This window comes from Rattus norvegicus, chromosome 4, assembly GCF_021556685.1.
Source record: "Rattus norvegicus strain SHRSP/BbbUtx chromosome 4, alternate assembly SHRSP_T2T, whole genome shotgun sequence".
In the NCBI taxonomy this organism is placed as follows: Eukaryota; Metazoa; Chordata; class Mammalia; order Rodentia; family Muridae; genus Rattus; species Rattus norvegicus.
The window spans coordinates 84,048,458-84,072,886 of NC_141537.1; the positions used below are offsets into that span (position 1 = coordinate 84,048,458).

At 46.4% G+C, this 24,429-nt stretch overlaps 1 protein-coding gene across 7 annotated transcripts in view; it reads right to left on the reverse strand.

The window, feature by feature from the left end:
- Cpvl (carboxypeptidase, vitellogenic-like) overlaps positions 1-24,429 on the reverse strand; it is a 110,516-nt gene that overhangs the window by 68,092 nt on the left and 17,995 nt on the right. For 6 of the 7 annotated variants that reach the window (XM_087659023.1, XM_087659027.1, XM_087659022.1 and 3 more), the window contains 4 exons: positions 12,203-12,317; positions 11,225-11,283; positions 10,294-10,373; positions 5,269-5,335 (listed from right to left, as the gene is read on the reverse strand). In XM_087659023.1, coding sequence (XP_087515149.1) covers positions 5,269-5,335; positions 10,294-10,373; positions 11,225-11,283; positions 12,203-12,317 — 321 coding nt within the window. Of the gene's footprint in view, positions 1-5,268; positions 5,336-10,293; positions 10,374-11,224; positions 11,284-11,845; positions 11,966-12,202; positions 12,318-24,429 lie in introns of those variants that run through there. The other variant, XM_087659028.1, reaches the window with a different exon arrangement.

Here is a 24,429-nt window from a genome sequence, read left to right on the forward strand (position 1 = left end):
ATAGGAAGGGGGTGTCAGACTCCGTTCCAGGAGAAAAGGGTCAGCTCTGAGGGAGGAGAGGCTTCCTGAGATGATTTGGTTTCCAGAAAACACCTCCCCATGCAAGGCCGTGTAATCCACAGCCAAAGTCTGCATTCCAATCGTTTGCCCGGGAGTCTCATCAGGAGGTCCCAGTTTCAGCTTTCCTGCTTTTTGGCCGGGTAACCTTCCTAAGGCATGCCTAGCCTAAGTCTCAGTCACTTCAACCTCAAGATTGGGATAATTATAAGGAGGCTGTTGGGACTAAAGGAAGCAATGCATTAAACAGCACTCAGCAAGTGAGGGCTCACGGCTCCTGTGCATCCCAATCTGAGCAATAATTCTAACGATGAAACACATGAACACGATGCTCTTCAAGCTGTCTTCTAGTCCTCCGATTCAGTGATTCAAGAGTGAGGAGGCTGATGGAGGCTGACACGGAATGACTCTCGGCCTATCACTAGCACGTTTCTCCCACTCCACTTCACAGGTCACCCTATCTCTTGCACGTCAGTGCTTGTGAGTCACCGCTTATAAAAAGTGGGTCAGCACTTAATTCAAGCGTAAATATGTGAAGAGGAAAACACACTGAGCGGGATCCAGCTGATCTTCTCTAATGAACGGTGACAATCCTGATGGAAAGGCAAGGTGTGTGGAGAAACAAACCTGAGCATGAGGTTTCCATAGTGAGAAGAAGAAGAAGAAGAAGACAAAGAGTGGAGACTGGAGACTGTCCAAGGATGGTAGACTGTGGAGTCTCCAGGGACTTGGACAAGAGAAAGAGACAATGACAGGGAGATGAAAAGCAGCTGAGGAGAAACACCGATGATAGATTTATTGTATCTAATAACAGCCTTTCATGAAGCCACTCTGTAACATCCACTTAGCATGTGCTTAGCACTGCACAAGAAAAAAAAATGAAACAAGTAAGACTTTCGTGTGCTGGGCTGCCTTCAATGATGTAGTCCAACACCATGCTCCCAATAGGATTTTCCCATGCAAATGAGGATAAAGTACCCCCATTCGGCTTACTAACTTGGCACTAACTTATTAACACAGAAGTAGCTTCAAGGCTCTGCCTGTATTTGGGCCTCAATTTACCTATGGCTACAAACCTACTTGTAAAGAGATTATACCCTTTTATGCTATGGGGAAGAGATGCCCAGCTTTCAGCATATGTCCCGCCATTTTGGAAGCATCCCCATTTCTAAAACCACCCACAGCATTGAGTCTTTGCCTGGACCGGTACATATAGCCCATGCTCAGAGAACAATGGACAGTCCCCCTTCATCCTGCCACCTGCCTCTGTTCCAATTAGGGCTGTCTTCCTTTAACTTCCAGCCCTGCCTCTAGATGCTGGAGAGGGTTCTGCACTGTGTTGATGCTCCAAGAACAAGAGCTGTCTCACAAATAGTTACAGGCTTGGGAGGGAAATGCTTAGAAAGAAAGTTAATCACAGGAATTAAACACAGCTTGTTTCTTTTTGAAGTATTTTTTTTCCTGCCTCAGGGAGGGTGATTTACAGACACATTTGTCTCTCTTTAGAGAAAATTAATTCCAGGTTGGTATTCCGGGCAGAGACGAAAAACAGAAAGGAAGGAGAGAAGAGGCTTCTCCCTTGTCCTTCACACTCTCAGTGGACCTAAGCTGTTCTCCCTACTGCCTTGTCAGTTGGGTATGGGTGGGTCCTCACACATTCTGATACATATAGAACACACCAACCAAACTTCTAACACCGTCATCAAGGCCCCTTTATGTTTTAGGCAAAACAAATGCTTTTAAAAATACATCTGGCTGGAAATGAAGCAGTCGTAGAGCTTATCGTGCTCAAAGTCCTGAGTTAGTTCCCTGGACACACACACGCACGCACGCACATAGCCAAAATAACTCAACGGAACAAGCAATGCTATAGACCAATGCTATGTATGAGTAAGCGAAGCTTCTGTGAACACTTTCACCCCAGTCTGCATGCCGAGGGTCATAGGCTTTGAGCCCTAATGGAGGCATCAAGCGCTGGATGCTGTCCACAGTCAGTCACTATTTGAAACATGTAAGGAGGATTATCTAATTAAACACTCAAATGGTGTTATGCAATCATTACTGTGCTCATCCCCGAACTCTCTTAGACCAATGCCAGGGCTCTGAAAGCCTGCTGAAGATCCCTGTGCAGACTGCCTTCATCCCTAGACGCAGATGTAAAGGGTGCTAAACATTCCTTGAGTTTATCCATTATTTTTCAAGGCTGCATTTACAAATTCAGTGGTGCTCCCTATGACTCCCTAAAAAGGAAAATCAATGAACATTCAGAAAAGGGGGGACTTTTCAATGAACGGTTTGCGGAAGGGTTGGAGAGAGGCAGGAGAAGTTGGTATTATGTTCAAACTTCAAGGATGTGGAGATGCTGTAAGAGTGGGCCCAGGTGACTGCCTCTGAACACTTAACAAATAAAGCAAAACAGCCATGAGGGTTGATCTCAAAACTAACCACTGCGGTTGCAAGATAAAGTCCAAAGACTCCGCAAACATAATGACTGGCCTGGAACTGCCCAGCGAGACCCAGCTCTCCAATGATCAACACAGGATTCCTCCACTCCATTCCAGGTCTCCAATTATCACACCAGAACTCTATCTGTCCCCCCAACCCCGTGAAAAGACAAACAAAACAGAATGGTGAGAACTAGAGAAGTGGGGCATCACTACTTGGCAGTTTTCTTTCCAAAAAGATATGAGGCTTCTAGCGCAGGCATGTACATCTTGTCGCCTGAGGGCGGCTTGTGGCCAAATGCAGAACCCTAAATATATTTAAGACATGAACTTACATGTTTGCTTTTTTCTGTTGGTTTGTTTCTGTAACTCAGTTGTACCATTCTCAACTGTGACTTTGGGGATGACATAGGGTCTCAGTGATAAAAGATTGGATATGAATGGACAAATCCACTGTGCTCTTCTGAAGCTGGGGTCCTGAGGTTACCGCCTCTCTGCCTCCCTTTCTTTCCTCCAGCTTATCTCCCTTTATCTCACGGATAGCACAGGCTTCTTTCAGCATACTGGCAGCAGAGCATATAAAAAGAAAATCTTTCTTTCCCCACACACATTTGGAAATGACATGCCTAAAACCACAAGGCACAAATAAAACAGACAAGTCAAAGATTTCCTCCAGGATTTGGCAGCTGTGCTGAGCGTCATGGTTAACGACACTGCCGCATTATTTGTTAGACAAGGAATTACACACTGAGCAGACCAGTCTTCTGCTCCGTGGGGAAATGCATGACTTCCAGGGTTACTCTGAAATGACAAGAGAGCCACTTCCTGCTCTTCTTCCAACTCGCCTCTGAAAATGCTCAAAAGGCAAGGGACAGCCGGAAGTGTTACTGATGGAGGGATGGAATGTGGTTTGATACTGAGCAACTGAGTATAAAATGCTGAACCATTTTCTCTGACAGCTTAGAAGGAGAAGACAGGCTCAAGAAATTCCTTGTTCCCTGAACTCTCCATTCACTAGGAACTCAGCCTGTTTTTCTCTTCTGTCTGTTAATGTGCACATCTGTAGACCACTTGCCGGCATCCTTCCAGCCTTTCCTCTGGCACCATCACTTGGGCCTTCCTATGAAGATCAAGCATTCCAGAGTTAAGCCTTATGGCTCAGAGGATGACTGGCCCAGCAGGATCCTTCCTCTGGAGAGCACCAGGGTAGACCTCAGAGGCTGACTTTATTTTATTCCTCTAGCCCAAGTTATTGGTTCCCAAATAGGATGGGACCTAACAAAACCCTTAGAGATTCAAGAACATGGATAGAATTGTTGGTGAGTTAGACGAGTGGAATGCGGGGGCTGTTGAATATGAAAAACACTTCCCTGGGAATGAACTGAGACAAGATCCAGGGACAGACCAACAAAGAGTGAGAGGCTAAGTCCTGGTGAAGGAGCCGTGGAAAGTTTTTTTTGTTGGATCTGGTAATGATGGAGTGATTCTAAAGTCAGTCAGAGTACAAGGCGGGAGTGTGCACAGGAGGAGAGCTATGCTCCTTGGTGTAGGAGAAGGTACACAGAGACATCAGCGGAGGAGAGAATTGGAAAAGCCTGTGATGGGAATCAGAGTTATGGGACTAGCCAGAGTCACAAGGTCTGAAAAAAGTATCATCATCCTAGCAGCAAGGAGCACTTAGTGCTCCAGACCTGGCTTTTCAATACCGCTCTGCACTGAAGTGAGCCAGAGTCACGGGGAAAGCAATGACTGATCTCAGGATGGCAAGAGATATACAGTGTTTATGATGAAGGGGAAATTCTAAAAATTATCAAACCTGTCAAAAGACACAAGAGTCAGCTTGAAGGGCCTTTGTCAGGGCAGAGGAAGAACAAGCATCTAAAGAAAAGCAATCCATGGGGGTTGGGGATTTAGCTCAGTGGTAGAGCGCTTGCCTAGGAAGCGCAAGGCCCTGGGTTCAGTTCCCAACTCCGAAAAAAAAGAACCAAAAAAAAAAAGAAGAAAAGAAAAGAAAAGCAATCCATTCATAGATCCTATAGAAATATCAATGCTTGGCTCCATCAGGATATACGTGAACCCAGAGAGGAGACAGATGAGATCAGCACTGTAGGAGAATGTGGGATTACATCCATACACGTACAGATGAGAGAGCTGCCATTTTATATAACTCTCATTTTGGTCAGAGACGACATGTGTCATCAATTGATCTAAAACTGTTGTGGGACAGATTGGGGAAAGAGTCATTCATGTGGTTATGGGTTATGCATGAATTACAAACAGAAGCAGATGTCCGGCCAATGCCATCTTAATCTAGTGATCAAGTTTGCTATCACCCGAGAGGCCAAGTGCTCATGGTGATAGAAAGCATGCCGTGTTATCCAGGTGGAATCCTCACTGGATCTGATCTCTGAGGAGAGAATAAGACAAGTTTGGAAGGCGGAACGTATTACTTACAGACACCTGTCCCCCACATAAAGTCATTGATGTAAATAGTAATAGCAAAGGAGAGGAATCCTAGGCCCTAGTAACCTGTTGCACACGTCCCAATACATGAACCTTCACTGATCACAGACTGACACCACTGTTACAGAGGCCATTTGGGGAATTATTGGGAAATTATGAAGGTGGACTGGATACACACACACACACACACACACACACACACACACACACACACACGACTATGCACATGACCGCTGTAACTGTCCTCATACAGTTCAATCCTCTTGCTACTCGAGGCACAAAAGAAAATGAGACATCAACTCACCTCGCCAGTGATATAAAAGTCATTCTTTGCGTACTCAGGAAACAACTTGAAAAACTGAACCAGTGCACTGCGGAAGAGAGCGTAGAGATGGATTGATTGAGGGAGTTAGAGTGGCGGGCTACCCACCTCACCAGCTGGGGGCATGCACCCTGGAGGAAAGAGACAGCGCTGTGCTGTGCATTCCTCCGGTGCATGTGTTTCAGTCCCGAGTGGGTAATGATACTACATACCACAGGGAGGGCTAGGCAAAGCAAGTAGGTAGGCTGACACTGCCAAACTAAGTGTGGACACTGGACACCCACACTGTCACTTTTGTAAAGTTGCAACTGCCACTCAGGGTCATCTAGCTGCTGAGGTTCCCTTGTGTCCATGTGCCGGCTTCCACACATTGTTTAGCAATTTTCATTTAAACCTTATGACGATGCCATTAGGCCAGCTTTCTGGGAGGAAATAGGAAGTTCAATCGCTTATCCACACACTCACAGTGAGCGAACAAACTAATTTCTAGAGGAGCTTTCAGAATGCCAGTGCTTTAATAAGAGCACCAAAGCTGTAAAAGAAGTGAAGGAAGAGGGGGGAGGAGGCAGAGGGAGAGGGAGAGGAGGAAGAGGAAGAAGGAGGAAAAGAAAACACCCAGAATCCCATGGTTACTTTAGTAAGTGTTCTTACTGCAAGTGTTCAGTATGAAGTGTTCTAGGATGAAACTGATTGAAATAGGCTGGCGGGACATTCACAATAGTAAGAAAAGTCTAGCTGGTTTTTAAATGTCTTTACCAAGGTCATTCCAAAAGAGAGATCAAAAAAAAAAAAAAAAAAAAAAAAACCCTCCTCCTAAAACTCAGGCACTCTAAGAGTGTCTTGACCTGTGCTGTGAGGCCTGAGAGAGCCAGGCAGAGCACTCCAGTCCAGCTTCCTGCTGAGGGACTAAAAGCCATGAACCTTCCAGGGAAGATGAAAGGCAAGGTTCTGAAAGGCCAGGAGTGGGAGAGAGTTCAAGGGTTACAGAGAGGAAAACTTAGTCATTACGGCCAGCATGATCCCTGCTAGACTTGATTTTCAAAGGTTCCATAAACCCCTCCTGCGAAGCACCTTGGAGGGCTTCAGTGCACTCTCCGTTTGTTATTTATAGTGGCTTCGGGGAACTAAGTTTGCTGCATGTTGATAGTTTTCACGTTAAGGCTGGTAGTACACTGGCTTTAGAACAAGGGTAAAAAGAGGAGTTCAGTCTCCACCCTCCCCTCAGCAACCTTCAGGCTAAAAACACTTCCTTTCCTCTCTTCCTGCTCGTTGAAACAGCACCAGCTCATTCAGGACAGCGAGTTCAAGTCTCCTGTTTTAGCTTATAGCTTACTTCCTTGGTATTCGATGGGGAGCCTTTAGGCTTGACAGGTTCAGCAAGTGAAATTTCAAGGTGTTCTATTAAACTTAAAGTTCAGATAAATAAGCATAAGTATGTCCACATATTGTGTAGAACATACTATGTATGTGTATATATATGTTTGTGTGTGTGTGTGTGTGTGTGTGTGTGTGTGTGTGTGTGTGTGTGTGTGAAGCCAGAGGTCTGTGTTGGCTGTCTTTCTTTCAATAGTTTCCACCTTTGAAAGATACTTATATATAAAGAAATAGTCATTGTTTATCTGACTTTCAAATTTAACTGGGCATCTTGTGCTGTATCCAGCCACCTAATTTGAAGAAGATAATCTCTCCACTTACATCTGCCTGGGAAGCACCTGCATAGCTGAGGTTTCTAAAGCAAGAGCTCACGCAGAGAACCTATTACTGTTTTAATCTCACCGTTGCAGTCTTTCCATGGACTCTTTCCTCAAAGTCTTCGGTAAACGGTTCTTACACAGCAGCAAACTATGAAAATGGTAAATTCAGTAGCTGGAGCCACACACCTCACTCATCTAACAGTACTTAGGTCAAGCACTGTCCCAATGACGTGGTGAGGTCGTGCTTAAAATAAAACCAGGACTCATGTCTGCTTGCCTTTCAAAGCTTAGTATAATGTTAGTGTGTGCGATACACAAATGTGTGTGTGATTTATTCAGGTACGAACATCCACCTGGCACAGAAATCCAGTATCAGGTGACTCTATTATAAATCCCTGCTGGAACTCTCCCAAGTACTTCCCCATAGTGGAATTTTAGTGAAAGGTTGTTTGGTTGAAGAATGATCCGCCATTGAAGAAGGAGTGGCTGGGAGAATACTACTCCTCGGGTGACTTTTCGGGAAGGTCCTTCGGTGGATGTAGGGCAGAGAGAGTGATGGAACAATCACGTACAATAGAGCCAGTGGCTGCTCTCTGTCAGTTCTGGTAGAGTGGGAGCAATGTGAGCTCCAGAGATATTCAGGGGCTCAGGACTCAGAGTGAGAGGTCCACAGTGAAAGGGTTTGGATCCGACAGGTTTGCAGAGCTCCAGAGTTGACAGATCAGCCCCAAGGCTCAGGGCTTTAGGGAGGTGATCGGCTCCCAAGGCCTCTGGCTTCAGGAATGGGTTAATCCACGTTTGGATTTACAGCTTGGTGGGCCATTGGGAGATTGAAACTTCAGGAGATGATGCCTCATTGGAAGAAATATGTCACCAAAGAGTCTCTTTGAAAGGACGCAGTTTGCCTCGACCGACTCCTCTTTCTCGTTCTCGATATCCTGGCTGTCACGGGGTGAGAGCAGCTTTGTACCACCTCTATTCAACTCCTGGGAGGTAACCAGGAGCTCTACCAGGCCATGAGCTCTGGGAGGGCAGAGGCTGAGTGCTTCCTGCTTCTATGTCACCAGCTCCAGGAATATATCCAATGGGCAAGGGAGACAGGGGGACAGCAGCACCAGGCAAGAGAGCAAACTGACTACATTTCATTCACATTTTTCTAAACCAAGAGGAGGGCCGCCACCGTGACTCAGAGGCATCCTCCATAGTGTGTTTGAGAGTGAGCGAAAAAGTTTCTGAGCACAAAGAAAGCCACTGGAAAGATGAATGCTAAATGGCTCTTTAGGAGTCCTTTCCTCCCAGGTCAGGCTCTGTTCACAGGAAAATAGAATTTCATCTTCAGAAGGAAACTAGTGGGGGAAGGGAGCTTTCAAAGGGAGAAGAAAGATCTGCTCTTTAAACCCCCAGTAGCCCATTTACTAGGTCCAAAGCAACCTTCTGATTGCAGACACCCATCTGGCAAGCCGGAGAGAAGGATGCGGTCACAAAGGGAAACGAATAGCGTAAACTGTAAAAGGAACAGCTGAAATCCGTTTTCTGCACTACTCTTGATTAGCTATTTTCCAGTTCTAAGAGCCCGAAGCAAAGGAAACCGAAACAGCCATAAACAACTGCTACTTTGAAACCCGTTCTCTTTCCATGCCATGCAAGAGGAGACAGACCACATGTCAGCCATGACATCCACACACAGGGTCAACCGCTGGCTGAAAACATCCTTCATTTCACCTCAGGGAGGGGGGTGCGTCTTGCAAAACTCTGACTTGCAAGGGATGGACACATTTCTTTAGTCTTTGCTAGTTAAACAATGAAGCCAAAAGATGGTGGGAGTGAGGGGTTGGGGGGGGTAGATGTTCAGTCAGGAGAACTCACAGTGTCATTGGTGGTGGTGGGTGCTTGAGTAGCTTCTGGGGACAGGCACCACAGTTGTGCCTATGCAAGGAGAAACACACTGGACGTCAGAGGCTAAAAGAGGTCCCTGTGGGAGGATCAGCTAATGTGGCCCAAGCAACCACTGTACCTGGGTGCAGAGGTGTAGGAACCTGGGTAACCCTGGTGGAAATGGAACACAAGTGTTGGAATCTTGAGACGTGGGAAATTAGAGAACAGCCATCTTCTTTTCTGGGTCAGCGGAGAGAAAGAAAGAGATGTCCTTGGCAGGAAATAAAGACCAGGAAGCTACCAAAAGGCCTGTCCCTCAGTCCTCTGTCTGATCAGCCTGGGAGGAAGAAAAGTGACTTGGAAGTCACTCAGATACTCTTTCTCTTTGCAGTCCTGCTAGATGCCAGGTTTGCTCGCTGGGCAATCAGCAGAGCGGGCAGATGAAACTGGGCATTGGGGCTTCTAGGAGATTCTCGGAGCATCCAAGGGTGCTCAGGAGTCCTGGAGGAACTCAGACTTGTTCTTAACTCACAATTTATAGCTTGGAAAAATTTGACCAAATAAGAAAGGTCAGCTTAGTTTTTAAAAATGCACTAAAAATAGATGTTAAGAATGCAAGAAAATGAAAGGAAATTTTATGTGTATATGCTTTAACCAAGCTCACAACTTTATACACACACACACACACACACACACACACACACACACACACATATCTTTTTTTTAAAGTGAAAGACAAGATGAAGGAGAAAGACTGTTTTTAGCCTGGAAAAGTCATGGCGAAGCCTCAGAGTAAAATATACATCTAAAGCCACAAAGGCAACAGCTATGGGAAAGAAGACAAACTCCTGGAAAAGACTTTATCTCCTGGCAAGAACAAAGTTAAATAGAATTTTAGTAACAACCAGAAACTTCTAAGACATTGAAAATGTGGGTTGTGTCTCTATTGTCTTATAGAAAATTGTTGTAAAACTACAATTGGTTACATTCATGATTTTAGCACTGTTTACTTTGTCTGCTGTCCATGTAAACAATAATCAATAACAGGGTAAGGAAGACCAGAAGAACGAGTGCATGCACATGAGTGTGTGATACACATACACACACACACACAGGCACACACACATGCACACACACAGGCGCACACACATGCACACACACAGGTGCATACACAGGTACACACATACACACACACACAAACACACACACACACGCCACACACACACACACATACAACACACACAAAACATACACACTACACACACATATAACACACACACAAAACACACACACACCACACACACACACACACACACACACACACAAAGCACACTCATAGAAATGTTCTGCCTCGTTTTACAAATTGGACAATAAGGACCAATCCATAGTGAGTCTGCCATGGGATTCTTTTCCATCTGCCACGGTTTGCATGACGTACCTGTACAAGTCTTGGGCTACATCGTCCTCATCGATGGCGTATCCCTGGATATGATCAGTGAAGCTGAAGCCTGTACCCACCTTAGGAGGAAAGAAATGAGGATAACATGAAGACTCATGTTTCTTGAGGACTTTCAGCTTGGCCCCTCACTGGGAGGTGGCCTTACGGATCCCAAAACCCACACCTCTGACTTCCTGTCCCTGCCATCGCTCCACGTATCACTGAGGCTTTCCCTCTCCAAGGGGAAGCACACCCGTTTTGGCTCTTTGTATCTATAAGTCTACATGAAAGATAAGGGATCCATTATTATGCAACAGCCCAGGAGACAGGGAACCCACACCATCAGTGAAAAGCCATCCGTCTCTTATCCCAGTGGTGACATTCAATGGGAGGGATCCTACGATGTAGCCTAAGCTAGCTTAGAGCTCACGATATAGCTCAGGCTGGCCTTGAACTCATTATTCTACAGCTCCAACCTCCAAATGGGATTATAGGTGTGCCTGACTTGGTGGCTTTATGAATTAAATTCTAATCTAGAAAGTAAAAACTACATTTTAGAAAATTTACAGTAATGCATTGCTTCATGGTGAGGATAACTCAGCTGTTTGCTGTTGTTAAGTCTCTCATAGTGAGGGCTTATGCAAACCTATAAGGCATAGTCCACCACACCCTGGAGGCATGTGCACAATAATAGGTAATTCTACTGGATACATGAAGCTTCGATCCAATGGCAGTATTTGTGTCTCTAAACATGGGTGATGATCGAATGGCTAGAGGAGCTAACGAGGTCAGCTCAGTTCCCTCATGACCTTATGGAAACGTCATTGTGTATGCAGCTGCTGTTGACCAATCACCATGCAGCCATGGCTGTAGTGAATGGAAACACACAGGAGGCTGGCACTGGTGTTCTGTGGTATCCTGTGGTACTTACCGGATTATCAATGTAAAGCATGGAAAGGCTAAAGGTCCAAGGGAAGTCTCTGGAGAGAACTGTCAAAACAGAAGAAGGGGCTTAGTTTCTAACAAAATAAGCCAGGCAAGGCGTCCTTGCTCTGGACCCCAACACACCCTGCCAAGCTCTCATGGACCCTGCCCTTCCCCCCACCACTCTACCACCCTCTTCCTGGAAGACCGGCATCCCTGCCCTTGACCTTTCTCTTCTGTACTTTTTTTGCCCAATACAGCAATACTGAACATAACCAAGACTGAAGTATGGAGCGACAAAACCTCATGAAGAACTGACATGAAAAATCCCATTGTCCTATACCCCTAGGTGCACGACATCTGATATTTAGCCTCTTGGACCCTCTTCCTCCTCCCCCACACTAAAGAGGACACCCCTAGCAAAGCTGGCACCAACGCTTTTACACTGAGTCGAAAACTCATTCACACTCTGAATGCTGACCCAGGAAAAGCAAACTATCTCCCCCATGAGACAAGAACAGAGTGCGCCCTGAGACACAGACAGCCAGAGGCCCTTTCTTCCTCCACCTCAGCCTCACCCACAGCATTTTGCTTTCAAGGCAACAGCTCATCGAAGTGACAGACTCACAATGCATTCTGTTCCCATGGATGCTGAGGGATATAATTCCACCATTAGGACTGTGAAAGAAGGCTCACCCAAATAGTAATAAATACCAACTGTTTTTGTAAGCCAAGAATGCTTGAGTCAGCAGCCGGCTTGCAGAAAACAGCTTAGACCCTTTCACCCACATCCTCAAGAGAGACCAAGCCAGGACACTCATCCTGGGGCTCCTCCTTCTGGACAGACATTGCTACAAAGTTGTGTTTCTATAATTTGGAACCATTCCCCTATTCCTAGTGATTCTTATGTTTATTCTAAGTTAGTTTTAGAGCAGATACTGGCTGGAAGGACACCTGTGAGGAAAGCAGTTGAACCATCTCTTACCGGTCATGTTACTTGTGATAATATAAGGCCCGTGTTCTACAAAGAGTCCAAACATGGATGAACCTCCAGGACCGCCCTGAAGCCAGAGGACTACTGGGGCATCTGCGGGCTGTGTCTGGAGGGAACAGAGAAGCTAGTGAGCAAAAATGCTCCAAGGCTGCAGAGCACGCCTGAGTGCACGCTGCTCTGCCTTCCATGTCCTTGGCGACATTCTAGAATGGTTCTGGCCCCCAAGGCTCCCACTCCACCATAAATAAAGGCTGGTCACCTTTTACTGTTCAGGATTTACAGATGCTGGAGTCTTTCTGTGAACTTGACAGCATCTTGACATCTGCATGCTCTATCTTCCAAGGACCAAATAACGCCTGCTGTTGTTCCCTAGTTGGCCCAGTCCCTCACACAAATTGTAGGTATCGCCAAAACCTAGGTTAGCTGTACTCCTCCTGTCAGGACATTGTGAGGAGATTGTGGTGGGTGGGAGGCTACACTAACTTATGAGAATGTCCCTGGGAGCTGTAGAATAGCTTCGTCATGAGGGGCTGGCTGGAGACCCACTCCCAAATGTCAAGACATTAAATGACATAGCAAATGCCCTGGAGCCTTCAGATACAATAAACATAATTGGCTATAGTAACCAAGGGGGGACAGGGGGGCAGAAAGTGCTGAGGCCCACCGTGAGTCTGGGCTTTCGGTCTACCAGCCTGAGGCACTCGGTAGTCAGCTCAGTCTCATGGGTGAGTGAAGAACACCTACGCCAACTCTCCAGAGGCAAACCCAGGCTTTGCTTGTCCCCAACTGGGTGATTCTGGGTAAGAGACCAAAGCAAGGTGGGCTTTACTTTCCACAGTGGTAAAACAGGCATGGGCACCTTTGTTTACAATGTGTACTGGAGGTGAGGGGGGAGCACTTTCCATAAAATCTGATGCGTGGCTGTGTTCTGCAAATGGTAACTGCGGATGTGACGGGAGGACATTAAGAACTTAGAGGGGACCTGCACTCAAAGAAACCACAAATAGAAGAAAGACTAGGAGAGTGTTCTGCTTCCTAGCTTGTTTGTTTGTTTGTTTGTTTTTATTCTCTAGCCCTGTCATCCCTGGTCTATTTTTTCATTCCTTTATTGTCCTGCCTCAAATGTTGACATGCCACAAACAAGTCTGGTAGGGAGCTTCTCTATCAAGTCAAAGCAGAAAACCCCAAGTCGAGAGCAGTGTGTCCGAGCTCTGTGAGGGAAGCCTAGAACCGGGTTGAGGGGTGGGGGTGGGGGCTCTGGCCCTACATCCCTACAAAGGAGCTGTGGTGGCCTGGCCCTCTGTCTCCTCCACCTCCTCACTCCCCGACCCCATGGCAGCAGGACAAGCTTTACTGAATTCTAAGATGAAAATCTGTGTGTGGACAGGAGTGATGCTGTTCACCTGGCCCCACCCTCCCTGGAGCCACTGTGTGCTTTGCCTGTCCACATGAGTAAACCTCTCCCCAGAACCTTTGTCACTCACCAGGACCCCCCAGTCCCCTCTGCTTTTATTCACCCACTAATGAAAGCAAACTCCAGGCAACAAGGGGTAGGAAAGCCAGAAGAACTAGAAGGAAGTCATCCCCATTCTTCCCAGCCTCTTAGAAGTATGGGGTGTTGGGGTACATTGACTTCAGGATGCCCCACCCTCAGAACCTCCCTAGGTTCATATATAGCAGTAGACCAGTGGCTCTCAAGCTTGGTCGTAGAATAAAACAAAGTGGAAACCTCTTTTCAAATGACTTCTGCCTTGGCTGAAGCCACAGGAATTGTAATCCCCCTGTCCCACCCTACTGTAGAATGGCACTCTCAACTTTTCCTGGAAGTTTCTTACAAGCAAGCAAAAAAAAAAAAAAAAAAAAAAAAAAAAAAAAAAAAAAAAAAAAGGCTAGATGATAGGAAGCCTGCTCTTTCAGTCTCCTAGGCAACTAATCTCCACTACTCTCTTCTTCTCCCCCAATTTCCTGTGACCTGGAAGGGTTAAGGTTATCTCTAGACACTCAGAAAAATAGCCTGGTCCTGAGAGGCCACACTACAGGACAAGTCAAACAGCAACATGCCCAGCGGGGTTCTCATGAGGCAGTGAAGCATTCTTGGAATGCTGGAGTAGTAAGAGCTAGCAGGCTTCCAACCTCAGCTGACCTGCCTCCTCCTCCGGGCTCGGCAGCCCCGGAAGCACCCGTTTGTAAAGAAAGCCTTATCTATATTGTGTCTTTCTATTCCAGTGAGCCAAGCAGCCTAAGCGCTGATGCCATGACTAAATCAGGTACTTCGATAGGAAGGTGCTATTTCATGCTGTGGACCCAAGTGTCAGCCATAGCAGGTCATGCTTGCGTGATGAATCACGGCACTGTAACCATGATAGACAATACTTGCTATGGCCCACACAAGTGGCATAAAGTTCTTACAGATAATCCTCCGTGACATAGCCAGCTCCCACCTGAGAGGTGAGGCCCTGCTCCCAGGGAAAAGGAGAAACCCATGATTGTGATCTGAACAAAACCTCACTGCAAACGTGGGGGCCGCTGCAAGAAGGAACTTCTGCTAATTAGTTCTAGGTAAGATGGAATTCAGACCTTTGGAAATATTAATCTTACCATAGTTAAGATTCAAGATATTTAGTTCCCCCATCTCAAAGCTTAAAGTAATTTTCCTCAATACCTGTTATATTTCAAACAGGGTACTCCCTTTGAAATCTTATCACGTGTTTTTTATTTATGCATTTATTTATTTATTTACACTGCACACCTATGAGCATCAATAAACAAGTTTTGGGAGTTGGTTCTCTCCTGCCACGTAGCTCAGGGGGCCCTCAGATCCTCAGGTTTGATAGGGGTGAATTCAGACCCCACCATCTCTCAGCTCTAGAGGACATATTCTGAATTAAGGCGTTTTAAAGATCATTTTCAAAGAACTGCCCCCCTGCCATCCCAAGTCTCACTCCCTAAACTCATCATGGACACGTCTGAGGAGCCTTCTCTGTGCACAAGCCATGTGCATTCTCCACTTGGGGGCACCACAAATGCTGTAGACACGGTTAAGTGATGAGATCTTGGTGTCTCTCACTGGACCCCAGGTTGTAGGTGTCTCTCCACAGCAGTGAGTTATAGCACCACCATGCTGCATGTATCCAGTACAGTGTGTAAATTCATCCTAATAGCATACACTGTCTGCTCTCTCAAGCTGTGGGTTAGCTCCTACTCACAGTTGGGAAGGGGGTGGGTGGTTGGGATGCACTCTGTAAAGAGTGTGGATGTGAGAGCCACACGGCCAGGACTGGAGTTGCATGTAGCTATTTTAATATTTGTGTGTTCTTGAGTACATGCCTTCATTTCTCTGTGTCTCCATGCAGACACAGGTTGTTATACATATGAGCAGCAGGTACAGGGCATAACACTTCATTCAGACAGTGTCGTGTATCTTTTTAAAGAGTCAGTTCCGGTTGGGTTTTGGTTTTTTGTTTGTTTTTGTTTGTTTTTTGTTTTTTGTTTTTTGGGTTTTTTTGGGGGGGGTTGGGGTTTTTTGGGGTTTTTTGGTTTTGTTTTTTTTGGGGGGGTGGGTGGGAAGACAGCTAAGTGTGGCTACATATGTGGACAGATAGGCAGGGGAACGCGTGTTCGAGTAATCAAAGGCAGGGCTTTTGAGGTGGTTATTAAAATGTCTTGGGATGGACCCCTGCTAAAGAATTATCTGGTGGATGATGAAGAAAAGAAACCCTTTATGAATGAGTCAGGGGCCTGAGTATAAAACCATTTCGAGCGCTACTGAAATAAGAAGCGATGAAATGAGAAGGCGCGGAGGAATCCTAGACTTGTGGGATCCACGCCTACACATGGATGAAGTCCAAGAGGCTGACCGGTTCTGGTGCACAGATAACAAACGAGGCGGTGGCGGCGGTGTTAAGACTCGCCTGCCATCCCCACCACTAGGGAAGTGAAGATAGAAGTGTGACATCCTGGGCTACACAAACAGACGGGTCAAGAGGAGGGAAAAAGAGGAGTGGGAGAGGAGGGAAAGGAGGCCTGGTTTATCCATTGCCCTCTTAATTCTCTGGCGACCCCTGGTGGCCAGTCACAAACTTGTCTACTCCTTCCTCAATGTTCTAGTCTGTCCATTCGACTGTCAACACTAGCACATTCCACTACTGTCAATAATGGGCAAAGAAAATTATCCTGTGCCTTCATGGATCGTCACTTGGAAGCAAAATTCCTGAAATCTAAACTGGTCCTGACGTGGCCCATTACTTTCCAAGTATCAGCTCTGCTCCCAGACATTTAAACTGTATCTCCAGCCAGACGCAGACAATAGAGACAGATAACAAGACACCGTAGACATAATTTCTATTACACATTACACAGATTGCTGAAATGGAGAGCCAGTAGGTGGGAAGCAGGGACTAAAGACACCGATTTCAGTTCTTTCAATCAACACTGTTGTTCTCGCTTGCTTTCTGTTGCTGTTACAAACACTAGGACCAAAAGCAACTGGGGTGGGAAAGCGCTTATTCCACCTTACATTTTATAATCCGTCATTAAAGGAAACTGAGGCAAAAGCTCAAGGAAGGAACTAAACCAATGACCAGAGGAATGTTGCTTATTGGTTTGCTCAGCTTGCCTTCTTATAACTCGGAAGATCACCAGCCTAGGGGTGGCACCTGCCCACATAAATCACTAATCAAGAAAAGCCCCCACATTCCAATCTGATAGACGTAACTCTCCAATTGGCATTCACTCTTCCAAGCTGATTATTTTGGGTCACGTCATCAAAAATCTCACCAGTGATTAAGGGCCCTGAAGGGGATAGGAACTCCACAGGCCGACCAACAGAGTCAACTCACCTGGACCCTTGGGGGCTCTCAGAGACTGAACCACCAACCAAAGAGCATACACGGGCTGAACCTAGGCCTCTCCAAACATCTGTAGCAGATGTGCAGGTCAGTCTTCACGTGGGTCCTGAACAACTGGAGCGGGGACTATCCCACTGTATACAGCCGTTGGCTATATGTGGGATTTGTTCTTCTAGCTGGGCTACCTTGTTTGGCTTTAGTGGGAGAGGATTCACCCTGTAGAGACTTGACGTGTCAGGATGGGGGTATATCCAAGGGGGAGGAGCCTCCACTCTCTCTCAGAGGAGAAGGAGAGGGGAGGGACTATATGGGGGAGGGCAGCAATCGAGATATAAAGTAAGTAAGTAAATAAATAAATAAATAAATGAATGAAAGAAGAAAGAATACAGCAAAACAAAACAAAACAGTGTAACAAGTGATTGTGTTTTACACAGACAATTCTATCGAGGTGGCTCTAGGGAATTTAAACAGCTTACCGTGTGTGAGGGCAGTGTTTTGGCCAGTACCCAATCTGCATCCATTCTTCTAGCCAACCTTTTCTTCCATCCCACTAAGAAACATCACTCTAAGTAAGAGAATGCAACAGCCAACCACTGCCAGACTTCAAGCTGGGCTTAAAATGGAAAGTGTGCTTTGGTAAATCAATGAGACCTTCTCTATATTTCGCAATGCAAAGACTGGAGGCTTGCTTACTTTAAGTGACATGTTCTCTTTTAATTGAAGTCATTAGTACCCAAAGTAAATGTCTTTAAATTCCCCTCAAGTATATGTGAACGGACTCCCACTCTGGCCCACAGATCTCTGCACCGGTGATGCCTCAGCTGCCACACCATGTTAATCAAAGAAAAGGATTTTTATTTAAAGCAATTAGTTTTGTAACCAGAATCATTAAATAGCTTTGCAGAACCACTTTAATTCTGCACATATAGTCCCAACACATGTGAACAGCTTGCTTAAGATAACCGTGTGCTCCCAGGGAAGGTGTTTGTTGTGCTTCCTATTGACACCATTAAACCGTCCTTTCCTGTGATCATTCATAGGGAACATTAACTTTTTCAGCTCCCCCCCCCCATCTTCTTAGATCATCCCCAAGCTCCCCTGAATTCTTGTCAAGCGTTGATTTATCTCATCAAGGAGCAGCTCTAAGCCTATAGGCTCCTCAGAAGGCTCTTCCCTAAACATCCTAGGAGGTGGGGAAAGCTTCTTAGAGCCCCAGGCAAGAAAGCCACAGCTTAGAAGGAATGAGAGGCAGTGAGGATGTGAGAGTCTGGTCTCATTTCTGGATCTAGATAAGATGAAAGATGACTGGAAAGGTTAATAACTTCTGCCTTTGTGTAGAATCTTCATTTCCCCACGTGGAGGACAATTGGGCACAAAAAGTCTTCTGCAGTGTCCTAATGTACTTATTAATAGAGAGGTCTATAATTTACAATTTTGGGCTACATTGGTTTGTTTCATATGGCTTTGTTATTTCAGGTCCTTGGTGCCTCAAGGACACCAAGAAAGAAATAGGAAGATACTGACCCATGGCCTCCAATGCCTTGACATTGCCAGTGGTTCTGTAACCACCTGCAAAGGGTATAGTTTGAGAAATCTGTTGACCCTTAAGCCTTTCACAGAACCGGTCCCTACATCCATTCATCATAGAAAAGGCCCATCAGTCATGTTTATATCACATGATCCTTGGCTGACTGGATCAAGGAAGATCACCTGATGTGAATGAACTTGGCTAATCACACTATACCTTTAAGCACACATTGGTGAATCCCTGTTGGTTCCATAGCTAAGGCCGAGAAAGCCTGGAACTATGGTTCAGTCACGTTGGCCAAGTGCCCGAAGAAGGAAAGCCTACTGATATGTCAAGAATGAGAATCACATAGCCGTTTCCCTGTGTGATTAACAAGTTACTTGGTTTAGCCAGGAATGCTAGGCTGTAAGTCTGCTCCAAGAGGCATGTCTGCTACAGCCAGAGGGGACACAGACAGCATCAAGGAGAACCGGACAGAAGGCCAGAGAGCTGACCCAAGATCAGGATGCTGGTAAGCTTCCTGTGTCTTCCAAGGGACGGGGAAGACAGTTTTAAAGCACAGACACAATGGGATTTCTCCATAGGTGTGTAGAGAGGACACTGGCCTAAAGTGTCCTATATTGAGGGTCAGTCCCATAAGGAGTAGTATGGGCTACCTAACACTCTGCTCCAGACCTCCTTGAAGAAGGCCCAGGAACAACCCTTTGGTGACTAAGTGCCCTGGGTTTCCTGACTGCAGCTGGATGGTCACGTAGGCGGAGGGTCTTGGTGGTCTGAGTGAACGAGTAATGCAGAGTGTTGTCACTGAACTGAGCAGCAAGACACAGAACAGGAAACAGAAAAGGCAGTTTGTGCTGTGGTGTCCCTCCAGCGCCCTCTACTGACCTCATCACCTAACAGCAAAGACTGTTATGGTGGGTCATGGTAAATTAGACCAGAGATGCATGGACTTGGGCCCAACCTATGCAGCAATCACCATTGCCTAGATTTCATCCCATGGTTTAGTACGTAGATGCCAACAGTCACAAAATACCATGGCTCACCCCAAAGGTTTTTAGCCACCCAAAACCTACCAAGCTTTAAAATAACACAGCATCCCTTATGCTGACTGTGGGTCAAATGTCTAGCAGAATAGCTCTGGTTGAGGGTCTCTTGTAGAACTAAGGTACATCCCTAGACATCAACTAGGTTGACAGTCCTTACTTTAATGAAGCCCAAATCCCATTTATTAGGGAGAATAAATGCCCTATACCAAGTTAAACAACTAGAATTTGCAGGCCTGGAACAGAGTCCCCGTAGCCTAACCTCCAGTTGGTTTTCCCTAAGTTCAAGACCACCTGCAAGCTGTTCGAGGATAGACGGAGCGCGTCAGACATGCCGCTTCCACCCTCCGGAACCTGGATGAGGAGGGCACCTGAGAGGGAGCAACTGCCACTGTTCTGAAGCTTCCAGCTGGTTCTAACAAACAGCAAGGGTCTGGGCCCTCTCTTCTCCACACACTGTCTGCTCCTAAGGAAGTTCTGATACCCTGAGGAGGGAGTACAGGCAACGGATCGACAGGCCTCTGATTCCACCTTCACTCCCAAGACAAGCAGTCCAGAGGGTTCTCAGGACAGTTTAGAACATCTGCCTCCACTAACACAGAAAACACCTGTGTAGACCGAGAGTATCAGAGCAGCCCTTTGCCATCCTCTGGTGGCTGTGTGCAGAGTTCCTGAAAGCCTAATCCTGTGTCACCTTCCCTTTCCTGCTATCGGGCTTTGGAGGGTCCAACCTACAGGTTCCTGAGTGAGCATCTCTTCATAGGCTAACCCCAGGCCACCCTCACAGACATCAGTCTCCCGGCTCTTTTATAAGCACTCCCCACTACCCCAGCAAAGAGAGAAAGAAGGAAGGAAAGAAAGAAAGAAAGAAAGAAAGAAAGAAAGAAAGAAAGAAAGAAAGAAAGGAAGGAAGGACGGACGGGAAAGAGAGAGAGAAAGAGAGAGAGAGAGAGAGAGAGAGAGAGAGAGGAAGAAAACACACACACACACACACACACACACACACACACACACACACACACACACCAGGAATCCTGTTTTGTCTCTACCAGAAGAGCAAGGGGTGGACCCCAGGAAACGGGCTGGGCTAACTCTGAACACTTCAAATTACTGGTGTTCCTACAAGATAAGGTCAAAATCTGGCTATCTCTTTGCAACAAAGACAGCTTCAGGAGCCTCTTTATCTTCTGAAGTGAGACAAATCCCAATTTCACTTAATAATTCCCTTATCCAGTAGCAATTAATCCACATTCTTGCTTGATGATTGGGGCCTTCTGACTTGCAATTTCCCTCTATTTTCTTTAAAGCCCACAAACCATAATTTATTTGGTTCAGCATCGGTGGCAACTGGTGTCACCAAAGTGACAGTAATCACAAGGACACAACAATAAAAGTATTGTTTATTGTAAGTCGGCCATTCCTGTAACTGGCTCCATAACCTCCATTGTCCTGAGACCCAGGTCAGGCAGTGCTCTGAGTCTCACTGTGAACTGAGACAGCAGATGTTTGATGCTGTTAGGGAATGTGGGTAAGTGCTGGCTGGACCCACCATGTGCACACAAGCTTGACTAATTCAAGAGACCCTACTTCCAACCTCTGCACCTCAGGACTTTCTGGGGATGACTTTTTTTTTAGAGATGTGGCATGTGGTGGACAAAAGCAGAGCTGTCCGCTCAAAAAATGAGCCTTAAATTCCGGTTCAGGCAAAGGAGAAAGCGCTTATGGTACACACTCATGTCCCCCCCAAGCAGCGCCCTTTGGAGGTGTGTCTTCTATTGGGTACAGTGCGATGCCCAGCCCCCAACCCAGGCAGAGCGCAGGCTGATTCCCCTGCTGTATTTCCACTGCACGCTGATTTTGACTTCTGGAGTTCATTATGCACTGATTTGTAGACAATAACAGGGGAATCTCACAGAAATAACAGGAAAACAGAACTAATTTGAGAAACAGCATCCAGAAAATGACTCAGAGGATGCTCTGAGTGCGGCGTCCTTCCTGGATCGCTATTTTCGATGCCCTCATTTCTAAAAGGGTGTCATTTTCCCCCGGATGACAATGCCAGCTGTTCCCCTGGGACAGACAAGGAACTCATATTTCTGCCAAACGAAAGGGACATTCCTCATGGTTGGCAGCTGCTTCTCCATGGGTGCTGTATCTGCTCCACCATTTTTCTAGCTGGAAACCTTGGCCTTAAGACACCTGGTTGTGCCTGTGGGCACCCCAGTGAGATGTCACCCAATCTTTCCCTGCTACCCCTGCCCACACTGCGGGCCCTTTCGTAAACTCTGCCGTCTCAGCTTACACTCACTTCCTACAGACTGCTAAGCACAAGACCTTTGATTTGAGAGGGTAGGTACATGGGCAGGGCTTCTGGAAGCATCTTAGGACGTATTTATGGCTATAGAACTTGATGGGAAGGACTATCACTCAGCCAGTGGGTAACCAACTAGACTCTCAGTTAATTAAGGGTGGGGGGAGGGACTAGCAAACCATCAGACACCTCAAACCCATGGGGCTCTGGGAACTGTACCCCTTTTGCAGTCTAACAGACAAAGCCAAGCTAGAGCAGGCCTGCCAGGTAGAAACAGAAGAAAAGAAAACCTCCTTTTTATTGTTTGGTTCTAATCTTCTCTGGTTGCTAGTTGCTGTTTTCCCAAATCTAAATCATTGCTCAAGATGCAACACTCAGACATCGACGGAGATCTTCTTGGTACAAAGCCAGGTTGGACAAAGTAGGAGAGAAAGGAGAGAATGAGTCTTCATTCATCTGCTGGGACAGAGTGGGGGTCACAGAGAAAGAGAGGGTGAGAGGAAGGCTGGCTGAGCCCCCAGAGACCTTCATGAGATACTAAGCAGGACTTGGAAAGCTGCCCCCATGTTCACCCATACCCTGCATATGCCTCCCACCTGGGTTTGTCTACTATGAGCACTTCTTTCTGATGAAGACAGGACTTCTGTCCGACAGAACAGGATTCTGAACAGAGGAAGGGGAAGGGAAGGCTGGACAAGGTTTAGTCCCTGAATTTAGCTCCATGGGTACCACAATACAATAGGGAAGACATTCTAGGTGTCTGCAAAGTATCATGTCTGGAGATAACAGCAGTGTATGGTACAATCCAAAACAGATAGAAGAAAATGGTCTAAACATTTTCACTGCAAAGGAATAAATCCTTGTAAGAGATAAGCACACACACTTTAACATCACACTGATATTTGAACATCACACAGTATGCAGATGCATCAAAACATCACACGGTAGCCAATAAAGGTGTATGGCTTTTGTGTGTGCATTAAAATTTGCTAAATAGTCAGGTGTGGTGGCACACTGGGGAAGGCTGGGGCAGGAAAATCACCACCAATTCACGGTTAGTCTAGACTGTATAGCAAGACCCCATCTCAAAACAAACAAAACCTCAATAAACGTATCTGTGTTTCCTAAGTCAGGTGGGAAAACCTCAGAGAAACTTGGGGTTTGAGGAGCAAGTGAAGACACACGGGAGGACAAAGTGAGGTGAGGAGAAGCACACAGGATGGAGACAGTGAGCTAAGATGGAGTCTGTATGCTATTATTTCCGCCCCGTCTGGAGTGAGCTGCCCCCCAGCTCTCCTCTACAAGACAGAGTCCTGCTAGGAACTCACGGAGGTCCTTAGATAAGAGTTAAGTATACAGCTGAGCTCTGAAACAAGTACAATAGAGAAACACGAGGAAAGCCTCTATGCAGTGAAATGACGTCATAGTTTTAGGTCTCTTGTAGGTCAAGTGGCCTTGAGACATCTGTGCTGTTTGCTGCTGAAGACCCATTAGCATCTTTCATCCCGCTGGGCTCTGCTTCGAGGCTCAAGGGAGCACACCTCGGTCTCCCTGCCAGCTGGAACCTAGCAATGGCAGGCAGCTCCGGAGAAAGACTGTACCCATGCCTGAGTGCTGACCTTGGACATAGCCACTTCTCCCCATCTGTCCCTCATCCTCAGCACAAAGCCTCTCCCTAATCTCTGGGCTCCTCGCTTACCTTGTATCACACAAAGGAAGAAATGAGAACCCCTCCAGAGCCCGGGAAAGCCTACCAGAGACAGTGAGGGTCCAAAGATCCAACCATAAACACTGCCCACCTCCACTCTCCAAAGGGCAGACTACTATGAGGTGAACCACATCAGAAGTTAGGAGAGAGAAGTAAGTCAAGGGAACACAGCAGGACAGTACCAGTAAAAAGCTATTGAAGTTCACAGTGACACTGGCTGAAGCAGTTTACCAGGTTATCAAATATGCAACACTGTTGTATGCAAATCATATGCAAATATGGATACGAACCTCCACAGAGATAGACCTTGCTCTGCTTTCTCTAGCTTCTAAAGCAAATCCAATTTGGCAAATGTGAATAGAGAGCAGCTCTGTGGTGGGCTTCAATGTGTTTCTGTACCTCAGTATCTGCCCTCCCTCTCCCCACCAAGGTACCTCCGACCTAAATGTGTCTTGTTCACAAAGAGCTGTGTGACCTGGGAACCAGCAACCCTCACTGGGAAGTTTCAAAAGATTCTTTCCTCTGTTTCTGAGATGGAAACAAACTAGCCTCTGAAAGACCACAAGTGAGCCTACTGACTAAACTGCGATCTGACTAAACTGCGATCCAGCAGCTCCTCATTCTTTACCTTCCTTGGGCTCTCTCCAATCCCTGCCCTGCCCCAAGTATTATTTGAATAAAACAACAGTTAAAGGATAGAAGGAAGACTGGCAAAAAGAAGGGTGCTCTGTGTGTCTGGGGGGGTCTCTATAAGGAGTGGGTGGGCCTAAATTGGATTTTC